The sequence below is a fragment of the Pogona vitticeps genome, chromosome 8, assembly GCF_051106095.1.
Source record: "Pogona vitticeps strain Pit_001003342236 chromosome 8, PviZW2.1, whole genome shotgun sequence".
NCBI classification, from domain to species: Eukaryota; Metazoa; Chordata; class Lepidosauria; order Squamata; family Agamidae; genus Pogona; species Pogona vitticeps.
This window is the reverse complement of record NC_135790.1, coordinates 13,958,776-13,972,189: the sequence shown is the minus strand read 5'-3', so window position 1 is coordinate 13,972,189 and position 13,414 is coordinate 13,958,776. Positions and strand designations below refer to the sequence as shown.

At 41.5% G+C, this 13,414-nt stretch overlaps 1 protein-coding gene across 1 annotated transcript in view; it reads right to left on the bottom strand.

The window, feature by feature from the left end:
• NUDCD3 (NudC domain containing 3) overlaps positions 1–13,414 on the bottom strand; it is a 101,043-nt gene that overhangs the window by 51,686 nt on the left and 35,943 nt on the right. Inside the window, exon 3 of the mRNA XM_020803558.3 lies at positions 7,856–7,988. Within this exon, the coding sequence (XP_020659217.3) occupies positions 7,856–7,988 (133 nt within the window). The remainder of the gene's footprint in view (positions 1–7,855; positions 7,989–13,414) is intronic.

The following is a 13,414-nucleotide window of genomic DNA, read 5'->3' as shown; positions in this document are numbered from 1 at the left end:
GTTGATCAATTAATTACTGAGCAGCCATAGAGGGTGAAAGAGAATGCAGAAACAGTACCTTCTACCCCCTCAAAAATTACTGTAATTCATGGTGCACATCTGGAAGGGGGCAGCAAACTCTGCTTTGTTTCTAACAAACACAGCAAAAGATGAAAATGTCAGAGCAGCTAGTGGCAATAGAGCTTCTACAGCAGCAAACAATTCAGGCAAATCTGAGCATTTGCTTCACTTATGTAGCAGAACATGCAGACTTAGGCATCAACATTTCAACAAAAAAAAATCTACTTGCTCTGGAGAGCTCAAAATCAAGCCCCCAACTGAGTCATTTCAGCCTCAATTTCTTCACCCATAAATGCATCCACAAAACACCCACTGAAAGCATAGAAACAAGCTGAAATGTTCTCCTGTAAAGAGACAGGCATACACATTGTGAGAAAGATCCCTATGCTTTCCACTTCTAAGCTTTCAGAGAATTGATATTAAGACAAAGAATCAGATGATTTTTAAAGGGGAGATGTTGATCATTGTCTGCTATTCTGCTGTACTTTCTATTACCTAAATGTGTGTCTAAAATATTAAGCCAAAAGATGAATCATTATTGGAATGAGATCATGATAAATCAGTTTAGCTTGCATGCTAAACTAAATATTAGTTTTCTTAAAAGAACAGAGTAAGGTAGTTTGATTTCCTAATTATGAAGATTAGCTTTGCCTGCAGTGAAACTGGGCTACTGACTGGCAGATGGATTTATATTTAGGGAAACGGACAGTGAAACGAGATAGAAAATAATGTGAACTGACTGCAACAGTCATCAAACTGTGGCTTTTGGGAACAGTTGGCATACTCACTGCTCATGCGCAGCTACTTGGCTTGTTTGGTTTTTAACAACAGTAAAAACAACGACCACCTATCCATCTTTGGTTTACTGCTGTCCAATAAGCTAACCAAACCATTGATTATTTTATGTAGCTTAAACTCTGGAGTGTAGAGAAAATTATTCTTCAAGCAATATATAGTCCATTTATGACTTTTTTCTGCTAAATGATACAATAATAGCCATCAGCTTTCATAGCATATTATAGAAGATAATTTTATTAATGGCTCGTTCTCCAGAACAGCTTAATGGGATATCCATATCCAAAGGAAATAAATCACTTTGTGGGGACAGATAGTGACTGAGACACATTGTGGGTTTCTTCAATGGTTTTCTCTCTACAGAAAGTGGGACGGTGACGAAGATCATCTGCGCCAGTTCATGCATAATGTGACAGCAAATGTAGGCAACCTGAATCCCTCCAGAAGTTCCCCAATTCCCCCAATAAGCTAGTGGAAAGTAATTCAAGCAGCTGTTGCTTAGGTTTTCCCTAAATATGGTTATACATTACATGCAGTCCAAAACTGTAGTTTGCATTATGGTTTAGAGAAATAAATAAGAGTTATTTATCAAAGTTTGTTCTTGGCTTGTTTCTATAAACCACAGTTTTCCAGGCTCTGGTGCAGTTAACCTGTGAGCACAGCTTATATGTCTATAACTAAGGTTACCTGATGCAGAAAAGCACAGAGTGAGCTAGAGACAACAGAAAGAAGGGAGATGGTTTTATCAAAGGTCCATGAAACTATATAAACAGTGCATGTAACTGATTGAAAGTTCTACAAGCACAACCCACACATGCAAATTTCAACTTTGGGAGCTTCCGTGCTTCAACATTTAAATACAACCACCTGCCACATGTTCCTTCTTCCAGTTTCCTCAACCTCTTCACACTGTACTTTTTCCTTCCCCTGCTGCCTGTACAGCTAACAATCCTAATCAACTCTTGGCTCTAAGTCTCTAGTGTCAGCATCACTGAAGGCACCTGTAACAACAGCAGCTTTCTCACATCTGATGGATAAAATTAAGTGTCCTCAATTCAGGTGCCCTGAATACAAGGAGGGGAAAAAATCCGAACACATTTTCCAAATTGAAAACATGTAATGTTTCTGTTTAAGAAATCTTTTTTTTTTTTTAAAGCCAAATCACTCTGACCTCTTCAGTGACTGTGTTTATTGATATACGACTTCCCAACCACAATCTCACTAATACAGTGGGGGCTTGACCTACGGAATTAATCTGTATTGGAACGAGGTCCATAGGTCGAAAAGTCCGCAGGTCGCAAATGCATTCCCTATAGGAATGCATTGTAAACCAATTAATTCGTAACCCCCCCAAGAAACACCCCCCCACGCTCCCATAAAATTAAAATAAATGTAAAAAAAAATTAACCTTACCTTTTTGAAGCCTTCCAGGGTCCCCCACTGCCACCATCGCCGCTGCCGGAGGACTCCGAGGGCTTCAGCGTCGCTGCCAGAGGCCTCTCGGAGCTCCCCCACCCCCGCCGGCTTTCCCAGAGTGAACCGGGCCTACCAGGGGAGGGCTTCCCCCGGAAGGAAAGCCTGTGTCGGCGGGGAAGGCATCTGGAGGTCCCCCGCCACCGCTGCCACTGGGAGCCGAGCTGCGCCGGGCAACCCTGGCCATGCTCAGACTCCTGGACTTCCCCCACCTGGCGGGGGAAGTCCAGGAGTCCGAACATGGCCGGGATCGCCCGGCGTGGCTCAGCTTCCAGCAGCAGCGGCAGCAGGAGGAGGGGGAACTCCGGATGCCTTCCAGGCGGAAAAGCCCTGGAAGGCATCTGGAGGTCCCCCCAGCCGCTGCCGCCGCTGCTGGGAGCCTTCGGAGGTCTCAAACGGCTTTCTCCCCGACATTGGAGGAAGCCGTTTGAGACCTCCGAAGGCAAAAAGGCAGGGGGAAAGGGCGGGAAATACGAATCAAAGCAGCGGCGGCAGGGGACCTCCAGATGCCTTCCAGGGCTTCTCCACCGCAATGGGAGGCATCTCGGAGGGTCCCCCCCACCGCTGATAGTGCCTCCGAAGGACTATCGACGGTGGGGGGGACCTCTGAAATGCCTCCCATGGCGGCGGAGAAGCCCTGGAAGGCATCCGGAGGCAGATCCGTGGCATATGGACTGGAAGGGGGAGGTGAGGAAAGTGCCAAATTTGAATATGGCCCTTTCCCCGCCTCCCTCTTCTGGTCCGTAGGTCGATTCTCTGGCCGCAAGTCAAAGTGGAAATTTGCGGCCAGAAAAGCACGGATCTTGAAAAATTCGTAAGTGGAGCCGACTGTAAGTCGAGACTCCACTGTAGGTCTGCAGTAGAGATTTGCCTATCTCAGACTGACAAAATAAATTGCACAACCCTTCTGTCTCCCCCCACAAAAAAGTCAAAGGAAATAGAAGATGGAGAAAAAGGAAAAGTGGGAGTAAAATCACCATAATCTCAGAGCCGGTTATAAGTACAAGCAAGGATCGCTCTAAGGTGCATGGCTGCATGCATGGCTCTGCCTCCTTCCTACTCTACGCAGTCCCTTTGATTTCGGTCATGTCAGAATCCTCCACACACGCGGGGACGGAGTCGCACACACATGCAGGGGAGAAGTTGCGGGAGAGGTGGAGCCCCACCCAGTGGGACTGAAAATTAGAGGATATGTTGATTACAAGATATAAAACAAATATGGAAGAAAAGTAAATGACACCACTCATCAGAACAAGCCTTAACAAGCATCAACCTAAATACAAATGTGGGGCTTTTTTCCCACAGTAAGCAGAACATGCTAGAATTTCCCCTCATTCCAACAAAAGCTAGCAGCAAAGCTAACAAGCAGTTGAAAATTAGATAACAATACAGCTTTAATTTATGATTTCATCAAAACTCAAGCTTCTTTTTCTTTTTGAGTCACAGACTCACAAAAGCTATGAGGAGGAATATGGACACCTGTCACTATTATGTGCTTTAGCAACAGATACTATCTTGGCTGGAAATTCCCTGCAAGCACCGTTTGCTTGCAGAAGAACAAGATCCTCCAGTAACCCATAATTAAAAATACTTCACACTCCACAAATCAGAAGTTCATGGCACCAGCAGAAAAGGATGCCTGGTTCTAGTTCAGAATCAGTTTGACTTCTGGAGACAATAATTCTTGTTTGTTATTCAAGATCAACAACACAGAGAAATATTAATTTCCACCAAAGTGATAATAATAGTCACTCTGCTGATTATCTTGGGCCATTCAGACGCTAGTCCTTTTTGCATGGAGTGGACTGCCAAGAGAGGGCACTTTCATGGCTGCATACTATACTGGAAATTATCTGTATAAAACACATTTATGCTCTGTTACATGAATGTCATATAGCTGATTCAGATGTAGCATCTTGTACTCACAAATCTATTCTTCCAAGAGTAGTGTATCACATAAGGGTACTGATGTGGTGAATTTGCCGGAGGATTTTGAGGCACTCATCACAAATGAGCATTTCTTCCATGCAGGAGAATGTGTGTGGCTATTGTCTTCCATTTCTCCCTGTCAGTTGTAATTTAAGGAAGCAAGGACATAAAAACCCTTCCTAGCATCCATGTCTTGACAGTCCCTGAGTCACAGGAGGGAGGAATTGTAGTTATCTGTATGCTGAATATCTCACCGCAGTGGTCTGTATGGACCAGGCCCAGCTAGACTCAGGAAGATCCCTCAGCCTGTGAGGGTGCCTGTGTCTTTTCTTTGTCTACACTGCAACATGCAGCAACCATGCCAACCTCTACACAATAAACCTTGCAAGAGACCAGTGACTTTTGTCTTTAACAGGACTCAGTAACAGAAGCTGGCTAGGTTTTTGGCTGCTCCAAAACTACCACCACTTAGATAATTACACATATTTTTCCTTGGATAAAATGAGGACTAGCCACAGATCAGTGACTCACAACTCATTTACTAATTCAGCAGATACCGTATTTTTCCATATTCCCCAAATAAGAAAATTTGATCACTGCTTCCCCCCTCTACTTCCTAAGCCCCATGAAAGCAGGATCAAAGGCCTACAGAAGTGAAGGGGGAAAGCAGCAATCTTAGGAAGTGGAGGGGGAAAGCAGTGATTAGAGGGCTGCAGGATCGCAGCCCTTTCATCACTGCTTTACCCCTACATTTCCTAAGCTCCGCGGTGTGCATGCATACCCCACTCCAGATCCGCTTGCAGGCGAGGAGGAACAGCACCCGCTGCTTCAGATCTGTGAAGCAGCAGCAGAAGCAGAAATGGAAGGGGTGGGTCCCGGCACAAAGGTGCCTCCAAATCCTACTGATGAGCAAAGGCAGGGCTTGAAAAATTTTATAATGTCTCACCAGTTAGTCAAAAATTTCACCAGTCAGCATAAATAGCCTTGCAATTTACTGTATGTTAACAAATTTAAACTAGGCACTTGTTCACTTTTATTTCTACGTAACAATGCATACAAACCCAAAATAAATTGTCTTACGTACACGGGAATCACTGATTTATACCCTCAGACTTGGGATGCTTTATTACCTGCGTGCCTGTGGGGCCATGAAGCTTGTATTTTTAATGCCTTTCTTTTGAAAGTCTTCAGCAAAAATAAAACTGAAAGCAAAAGCGCCTGGCCTCTTAAGGAGCCACGGTTCCCTCCCACCCCATGATGTGTCCTTGTTTGGTTGAAATTGGGAGCAGGGAATCTCCATATTCTCCAGCATGGAAGTACTCCTATAGAACTATATCTCTATGTGCCGCTCGAACTCTCTTCTCGTGAGAAGAGGACGGTTTTCCTTTTGCAATGGAGGGGGGAGGGGAGGACTGCAGGATTAGAGAGAGAGAGGCTCATGGAGCAGCATTTTTCACTCATCATAGACAAGTGGACGAGTGCATTTTTCAAGCCCTGAGCATAGGGTAGGCAGTTTTGCTACTGCACAGTTTTCTCCTCAGCTTACGTCTATGTAAAAGACGACCCTCAATTTTTCCTCCAATGATTTTAGGAAAAAGTATAGTCTTTTACACAGAAAAATATGGTAACTGAATCTGACTCGGCAAGTCAAAGATCAATAATGAGAAACTATTAAGTAGTTATTCAGATATAAGTACAGTACATAGATGCACATATGTACTGGCAGACAAATATGAAAATAGCTTCCCTCAGTCAATTTTGAAACACCATTTTCTCCTTTCTCCCCACATTTTCTTTTGCAGAGGACAGGCTCAATGTTCAACCTTGTGAAGAATCTTGATGACCTTGAAAGCTTTCTTACCTGTGATGCAGTGGTACGAGTATGAGCCTAGGACAACCTCACTCCATCTGGTGCTCTCTGCATGTGCTGAAGCACTATTCCTATCGAACTTAGTCATGCACAATGAGCGTGATGGGAGTTGTAGAGCAGGACATCTGGAAAGTACCATGTCGGAAAAGGCTGCTTTAGGAAAACAAGAAAGCTGCCTTTGGTCAGGTCAGAGTACCTGTCTCTGTAGTCTGCATCTGTTTACTCCAGGTATGTCCATATGTTGCCCCCAGGGGACCAAACAACTCCCAATTTAAAACTAAATTTGCATTGTGGATACTAAGGATATCCCATTAGGCCCCAACCCTAAAAACAAACAAACAAATGAACCAACAAGCCAACCTTAAAAAGCCTGCCTGGAAAACTCCTATCCTTGTTTTTTGTTTTGTTTCTTTTAAAGCAGCTACTTCTTTGCCTAGTAAGTGTCTGGGAAAAATCTTTGGTCCCCAAGCCCACCAAACTGCCCATCCCTACCCTACTAAAACTGGCAGCAGCTCTCCAGGTTCTTGGACAAAGGTACCTCATACACTATCCTTTTATATGTAGGTGCTGAGGGCGGGGGGTGAACTTTGGGTATTCTGCTCTACTACTTGGTCATGGTTTGTTCTACACTTTTTGTATCTGTGAGTGGAAGTCTGTTTTAGCATAACCACACAGAAGGTAAGGCACAAGGGAAATAGGAAATGTGCAAGATATTCTGTTGAGAAGTCAAAAACAGAGCTTTGAGAAAGCCAGGTTAAGCATCTGGGAAGAACAGGAAGAATGAAGAGCATCCTGCTGCACCTGTTTACAACAGGCTTCTTAGCTATGTTGAAGGTAAATGCTTCCATTAATAATGGGCAAATCTGTCCATTTCAATCCAATTTGGTTATGAAAGTTTCAAAGATTTCAAAGAGGCGTACAATAATCATAAATCATGCAATGTAAAACAATACATAAAAATTAATACACACCAGCCACTTTAAGCCTAGTTGTAAAATATATGGCACACAGAACTACACCAGAAATTCTTACAAAAATAGGTTTTCGTTCATTTATACCTAAAAATAAGAATATTCCACCAGATGGGTACAACCAAGCTACATGCTGTGCTCTAAAATACTGTGGAGTAGACCTGAAAAGTGTGCAGCACTCCCAGAATGACCCCCTCCATGTGTCCTGAAGGACCAAGTGAATATAGAAGCTTCTCATTTTTCCAGATGCTAAATTTGCTTCATTCTGTCCTTATGAATTTTTAGGTCTGCCTGATAATTTGTATTTTGCTTGCTTTTAATGTATGCTTCCACATTAACTCCCCTTCCCCAAATAAGTGCATTTTTGCAGGCAATTTCCCCACCTACAGTGCATTTTTTCTGTGGAAAATCCAGTAATACATGCATTTCTCTGCATTTTCTCCCAACGTACACATTTCATATACCTTTTATTTTCTTATTGGTTTGCAAGTTGTGAACCAGGTAAATCTATATGAACATTTCAACTACTCAGATGCCTCCTCCATACTTACCTGAAGACTACTTTTTCAACTCAAAATTAAGTAGGTGTGGCCCTCTGGTGGATAGTTTCAATCAACTACAACAGGAAGCCTGTTTGTAATATTACAGGCCGACATCACTACCCTTAGCCATAAGTCAGAGCACTAGAAAGCATTATACAGATAAGATACTGTGACTGGATAGGAACTTGTCACCTACTATTTGGGCATTCATTTACCTGCCTGCCTTTCACAATGTGCTTGGGCACCAGGACTTTAATCTCCAGGTCACTGTAGTCTTGAGACCAGGCGTAATTCTCCCGCATTGCTCCATTGTAACTGTCAGGATTAGCCTGGAATTGTTCCTGTTTCCTGAGAGAAGAGAGCAAGAGGCTACGTATTAAATGCATGAGATTAAGAAGAATAGAAGACAAAAACAACAAACAAAAAATCAAAAAAATATGACATTCTAAAGCAGCAGGCCGTGTTTGTCCTAAATCATTGACCGAAAGATACCTTCACAACTTCTTTGCATATGTTCACATGACTTGGGTGGCCAAACTAGGATGTGTTCTTCCCTCCTGTAATCTGCAGAGAAACCAGGCTGAAGTAGTTCCTAGCCAATGATTTCAGTCATGGTCCAATAAGGCTGATGGTCTGCTGGGTTAAACTGAAGGGTTCCAGCTGTCACAATACAGTCTTAATGCAAGTGCATTAAACATGGTGGCCTTCTAGTTTTGAAAGCAACAAATAGGAGAAGCCAAGTGCCAGACACTGTAACTGTTCAGGAAGGTGTTTTTCTCTCCACGGCACTGAAAAGCACACACTCACACACAATTCTATCTGAGTTTAGGCAGTCTCCTAACAAAAGAAACAATTAAAGAGGGACCAAGGAAAATTGTAGGAATGAATATTTTTTTAAAAAAAGAACAAAACAGAACAATGGAGCACAGTGAATTCAGAGAAATGGACAAACAGAGGCTAGTTTTAGAGTTTTCTTTCTTCTTGAACTTCTTCGAAATGGAATTTGCTGAACGGGTCAACAAACTACCACAATGATAGAAGATTGGTATGCAATGAGAGGCAGTTGGTGCTGCTCTTTCCAAGTCATTAGAACCTAGATGCTCCTTCTCCTTGGCTTAGTGCCATTCAGTGCCAGGAAACAATCACAGTGTCCACAGCAAACACCTCCACTCTTTCCAACCTCCAACCAACCAGCCAACCAAGAGGTATCCTGACAATGCTTCCATGCAAGAGAACATTTAAACAGACAGGAAAACAATGGCATGGAAGCACGGTCTCAGTTTTTCTTAGGCAATCTCAGACCACTGCTACATCCTTTCTCCAGGAAGTCTAAAGAAATACCAGACAGACAGACCCAAATCCTCCCTCTGCCCCTCCACAACTCCTATACCATGCAGTTTCAACAATAACACAGTAACTGTGGGAATGACTCTTCTAGAGGAAAAAATGGGAAAAGACAAACCAAGCAACCACAAAAGTTTTATAAAAGAGTATTTCAGTTCATAAAAATATATTACCCACCTCTTAAAGTAAATTGGATTATTTAATTCAGAAAAAAACTGGGGGTGCTAAAACAATTAGAATAACAACACTTATGTAATTTACATATAAACTTATGGTGGGGAGTTCTCTCTTTTTGTTTTGTTTAGATAGCAATATACGTAGGTATCGCTATGTTGATGTGTCAGTTCTAAAAACTGAAATCCAAGATAGGTTAGCATGCCTGATTATTGTAAAATATGAAGGTCAATGTACATCTATATTATATTTGTATCCTACCTTTCTTCCATGGATCTCAAAGCAGCATAGATAGGTTTTCCAGATGGTTTCCCATTTAAGATCCAATCCTATTTTAGACCATCTGCTTAATGTTAGCAGAAATGCCCACATAATATGCTTTCATATCATGCCCTGTGACTAGTATGTGTAGGAATATGGGAAAAAATAAATAGGACTCAGCTATCCCTGGATATGTAAGAAAAATGAGTAGGTTGTGTTTGAGAAGTGTTTATTTTGTATCTCCAGGAAGATAAAAGTTGAACAAATTAGAACCTGAAAATTATTAGCATAATTATTATAGGATTTTAAAAACATGCTCAAAGAGTCAGACCTTCGATCAGAACTCTGGTTGTAACACTATGACACTAAAAACAGTAATATGACCAGGAGTAGAAAATATAATAGTGGATGACTTCAACTACCCTAAAAACAACTTGATGGCAGCAAATCAAGGAAAATAAGTACAGATGATCACAAGATGTCTAAATACGATAGGTGAGTATATTTTGACATACGCAGTAATGGAACCAAGTAAAAGATTCAGTCCCAAACAGCAACAAAAAATTGCCTAAGAAGGCCTAAACAATTTCATGGAGTTTCTAAGGAAAAGTACTGACAGGGCACCCAGTGGGTTGGAGCATATGGCTGTAGAGCCAATGGTCAGGAGTTCAATTCCTTGCTGTGCCTCTGAGAATAATTAGCCTGTGTGTCCTTGGGCAAGTCATGTGGCCTCAAAGCATCACCAGAAGGAGGGACTAGTAACCCACTCCTGAGTATATTTAGTAAACGCTGAGAATGACTGCCATAAGCTGGAATCAACTTGACATCTCAAAGAAAGAAAGAAAAAAAGAAAGAAAGAAAAGAAAAGAAAAAGAAAAGAAAAAGAAAAAGAAGAGAAGAGATCCTTTTTCTTAAGGTAGATAAAAGGAGATGGGAGCTGAAAACATGGTTTTCAGAAAGCATGATGGTAACTTCAAACGAGAATATTAGAATTGCATACAATATTGTTATTGTTGTTGTTGTTTAATGTAAGAAAAATGAGTAGGTGGTACCTGAGAGGAAAACAAGTTGCTAGCATAGTTAAATAACAGAGCCATGAAAGTTATCAAAGGTGAGAAGGGCTTCCTTTAAGTAGTGGAGTTCTTTTCTGAATTTCAACAAAAAGGTGGTGAGAATGTGGGGGTGGTGGGAATGTGGTAAAACAAATGCAATGCTATTATTAGAGAAATGAAAGAAGAAAGTGAGAGAAAAATCAATTATAGCTATAAAATATGTAATTGGGACTGGCAATAAATGTTGTAATATAAAAGGCTGTGGTTCAAGCTTCCCGACACCCAGTTTAATTCCACCAATGCCCCACAGTTTTCTATTCGTCTTCCCTGCACCCATTATGGGTCCACTGAACAGGCTCAATTCTGATTTCACTATTTTAAACTGTATGTCTCCTGAGGCATTCTACCCTGCAGAGATATTTCTGCACATTATAGACCGTAGAGTTCCCCCAAAACAGAGATGGTTTGTATGAGATCATACAGGATCATGAAACCCAAAGGAGAGGTAAAGGGGGGGGGGGCAGGGGTTCTTCAAACTAGTCAACAATAACAATAAAATTATGTACTATCAAATCAGTTCTGACTTATGGCAATCCTTTTTCAGGGTTTCCTAGATAGAGTTATCAGGAATGGTTTATCCTAGCAATGACTGCCACAAGCTGGAATTGACCTGGAAAAGGTAATACCTGCCCTTATTTGTGATGGTGCTGTGACTGCAGCCATAGAGTGCCTTTTTCTGACAGCATTTGTGCAGCTTGTCCAAAGCAACACAGGCAAGCTCTTCCTGTGGGGCCCATACTGAGAATCAAACTCCCAACTTCTGGCTCTGCAGCCAGATATCTAATTCACTGAGCTAGAGAAGACTAAATCTACAAGAAGTCAAAGTTCTAATTGGTAATATGCTGTTTAGAAATAAGTATTAAAATTGTGTTTTAGATGATTTTTATATTGACTATATTGCTGTGCTGTTATTCTTGTAAGCCGCCCCGAGTAGACGTTGTCTAGAGGGGCGGGGTATTAAGTCTAATAATAAATAAATAAAATAAATAAATATGGTCTAATTAATTCTGAATATTCAGCAAAAATCTTGGTCGTGGTAGAAAGTACACTGAAAACATTAGCCAACATTAGAAAAAGGAAGATTCCATAAGGACTATTAGGAGAGGGGAAACTGTAGCAAATGAAAAATACTAGCAAATATTATGCCACTATGATGCAAACACATTTAAAATACAGTACTGGATGTACTGTAAATGGGTTTTTATTAAAGGTACAGTATTGGAGCTTGAGAAGGTCAACTAAAATTATCACAGGAATGCATCATCTTCCTCAAGAGGAAAGACTACAGATATTGAGGTCTCTTCATTTTTAAGAGGAAAAAAGCTAAATTGCGGGGCGGGGGGTGAGGACACACACATAAGAGGTTTACAAAAGTTTGAAGAATTTGGATAGGATTTCCCCTTTCTCTGAATACTAAAATGTAGAGTTACTCAATAGTTGATGGGCCAATACCTTGGGGCAGGCAGATGAGGGACTGAGTAAAAGACTTCTAAGCTGGAATACATTATCATCTAACGTAGTCATGGCCGGTACCTTAAAATAGGTTTTAAAATTACAAATGGGAACTATAAGAAAATGTTGGTGTTACAGTGCTGCTGTTCAGGATCTACACTACACTTGCTATCTAGTTGATTTCCCATCCTCCTCACTTCAAATACCCCAACAGTCTTCTGTGGCTAGTGACTATGCTTATTTCTCACTAGGCTGCCTGCCGCGTATGTGTTTTTAAGATTTATTTTCTGAGTTCAGGTTCCCTGAAAAAGATAGTACTTGTGGACAGTGGTGCTGTAGCTGCAGGTACCCAGTCAATGAGAAGAGAGAAGCTGAGCTAAAATGGGCAGAAACATCCCAACTAGCCCTTTGGACATATTGTGACAGAAAGCAACTTAAACCCAACTTTACTAAGACTCATATCTGCCCTCCTACTGGGAAACAAACATGCATCTCAGAAATTTCAGGTTACCTACAAGGGTGTCCAAGTAGATCATTGCTTTGCCCCCAAATATGTAGGCATTACTTTGGATTATACACTAAAATGAGGACTCAAAATACAGAGCAAAATGTATATGTGAGGAACAATACTTTTCAAAGCTATTGGGAATTAGTTGGGGCATACAACTGTGAACACTAAGAACTACAGCCTTGGTTTTATGCTATTATGTAGGCAAATACACCAGCCCAGTGTGGTACAGTTCAGCCCATGCAATATGGCGGATGTAGCACTTAGTAGTAAGTGGATTGCAGTAGAACAGGCCTAGAGAATCAATAGGGATTTGGTGAATTAATTTCTCTGTAATTTCTATTGATTCATTGGGCCTACTCTAGTGGTGACTTACTACTGGATTTCAGTCAATGAAAGCTGCAGAATCATTACAGGATACCTGAAGTCAATTTCTACTGACACACATAGAGAAGCAGCAGCTAATAGTAAGACTCAAAAACATCTACTTCAAAGTTACTTTGGCTACCATCCACCCTACCAAGATTAAATTCAAACTTTCTCATTACATCTTGAAGAAATGGCAGAAAATGCCAGGACTATTATATGGAAATAACTACACACCTCTTAAAATGGATGGTATCCCAGGAAAGCCTAGCCTTCAGTTACACAAATAATTAAGGTTTTGCCTCAATACAGTCCTTTCTGAGTGCAAAAAAGACCAGGCAACTCACACCTATTTCAGAGTAACCTACATCCCTCAACATGTACTATACATACAGTGGTCCCCAACCTTGGGCCTCCAGATATTCTTGGACTACAAATCCCAGAAGCATTCACCACCACTTCTACTGGCCAGGAATTCTGGGAGTTGGTTCAAGAACATCTGGAGGCCCAAGGCTGGGGACCACTGCTATAGAAGACCTGATGTTAGCTGACTCAAA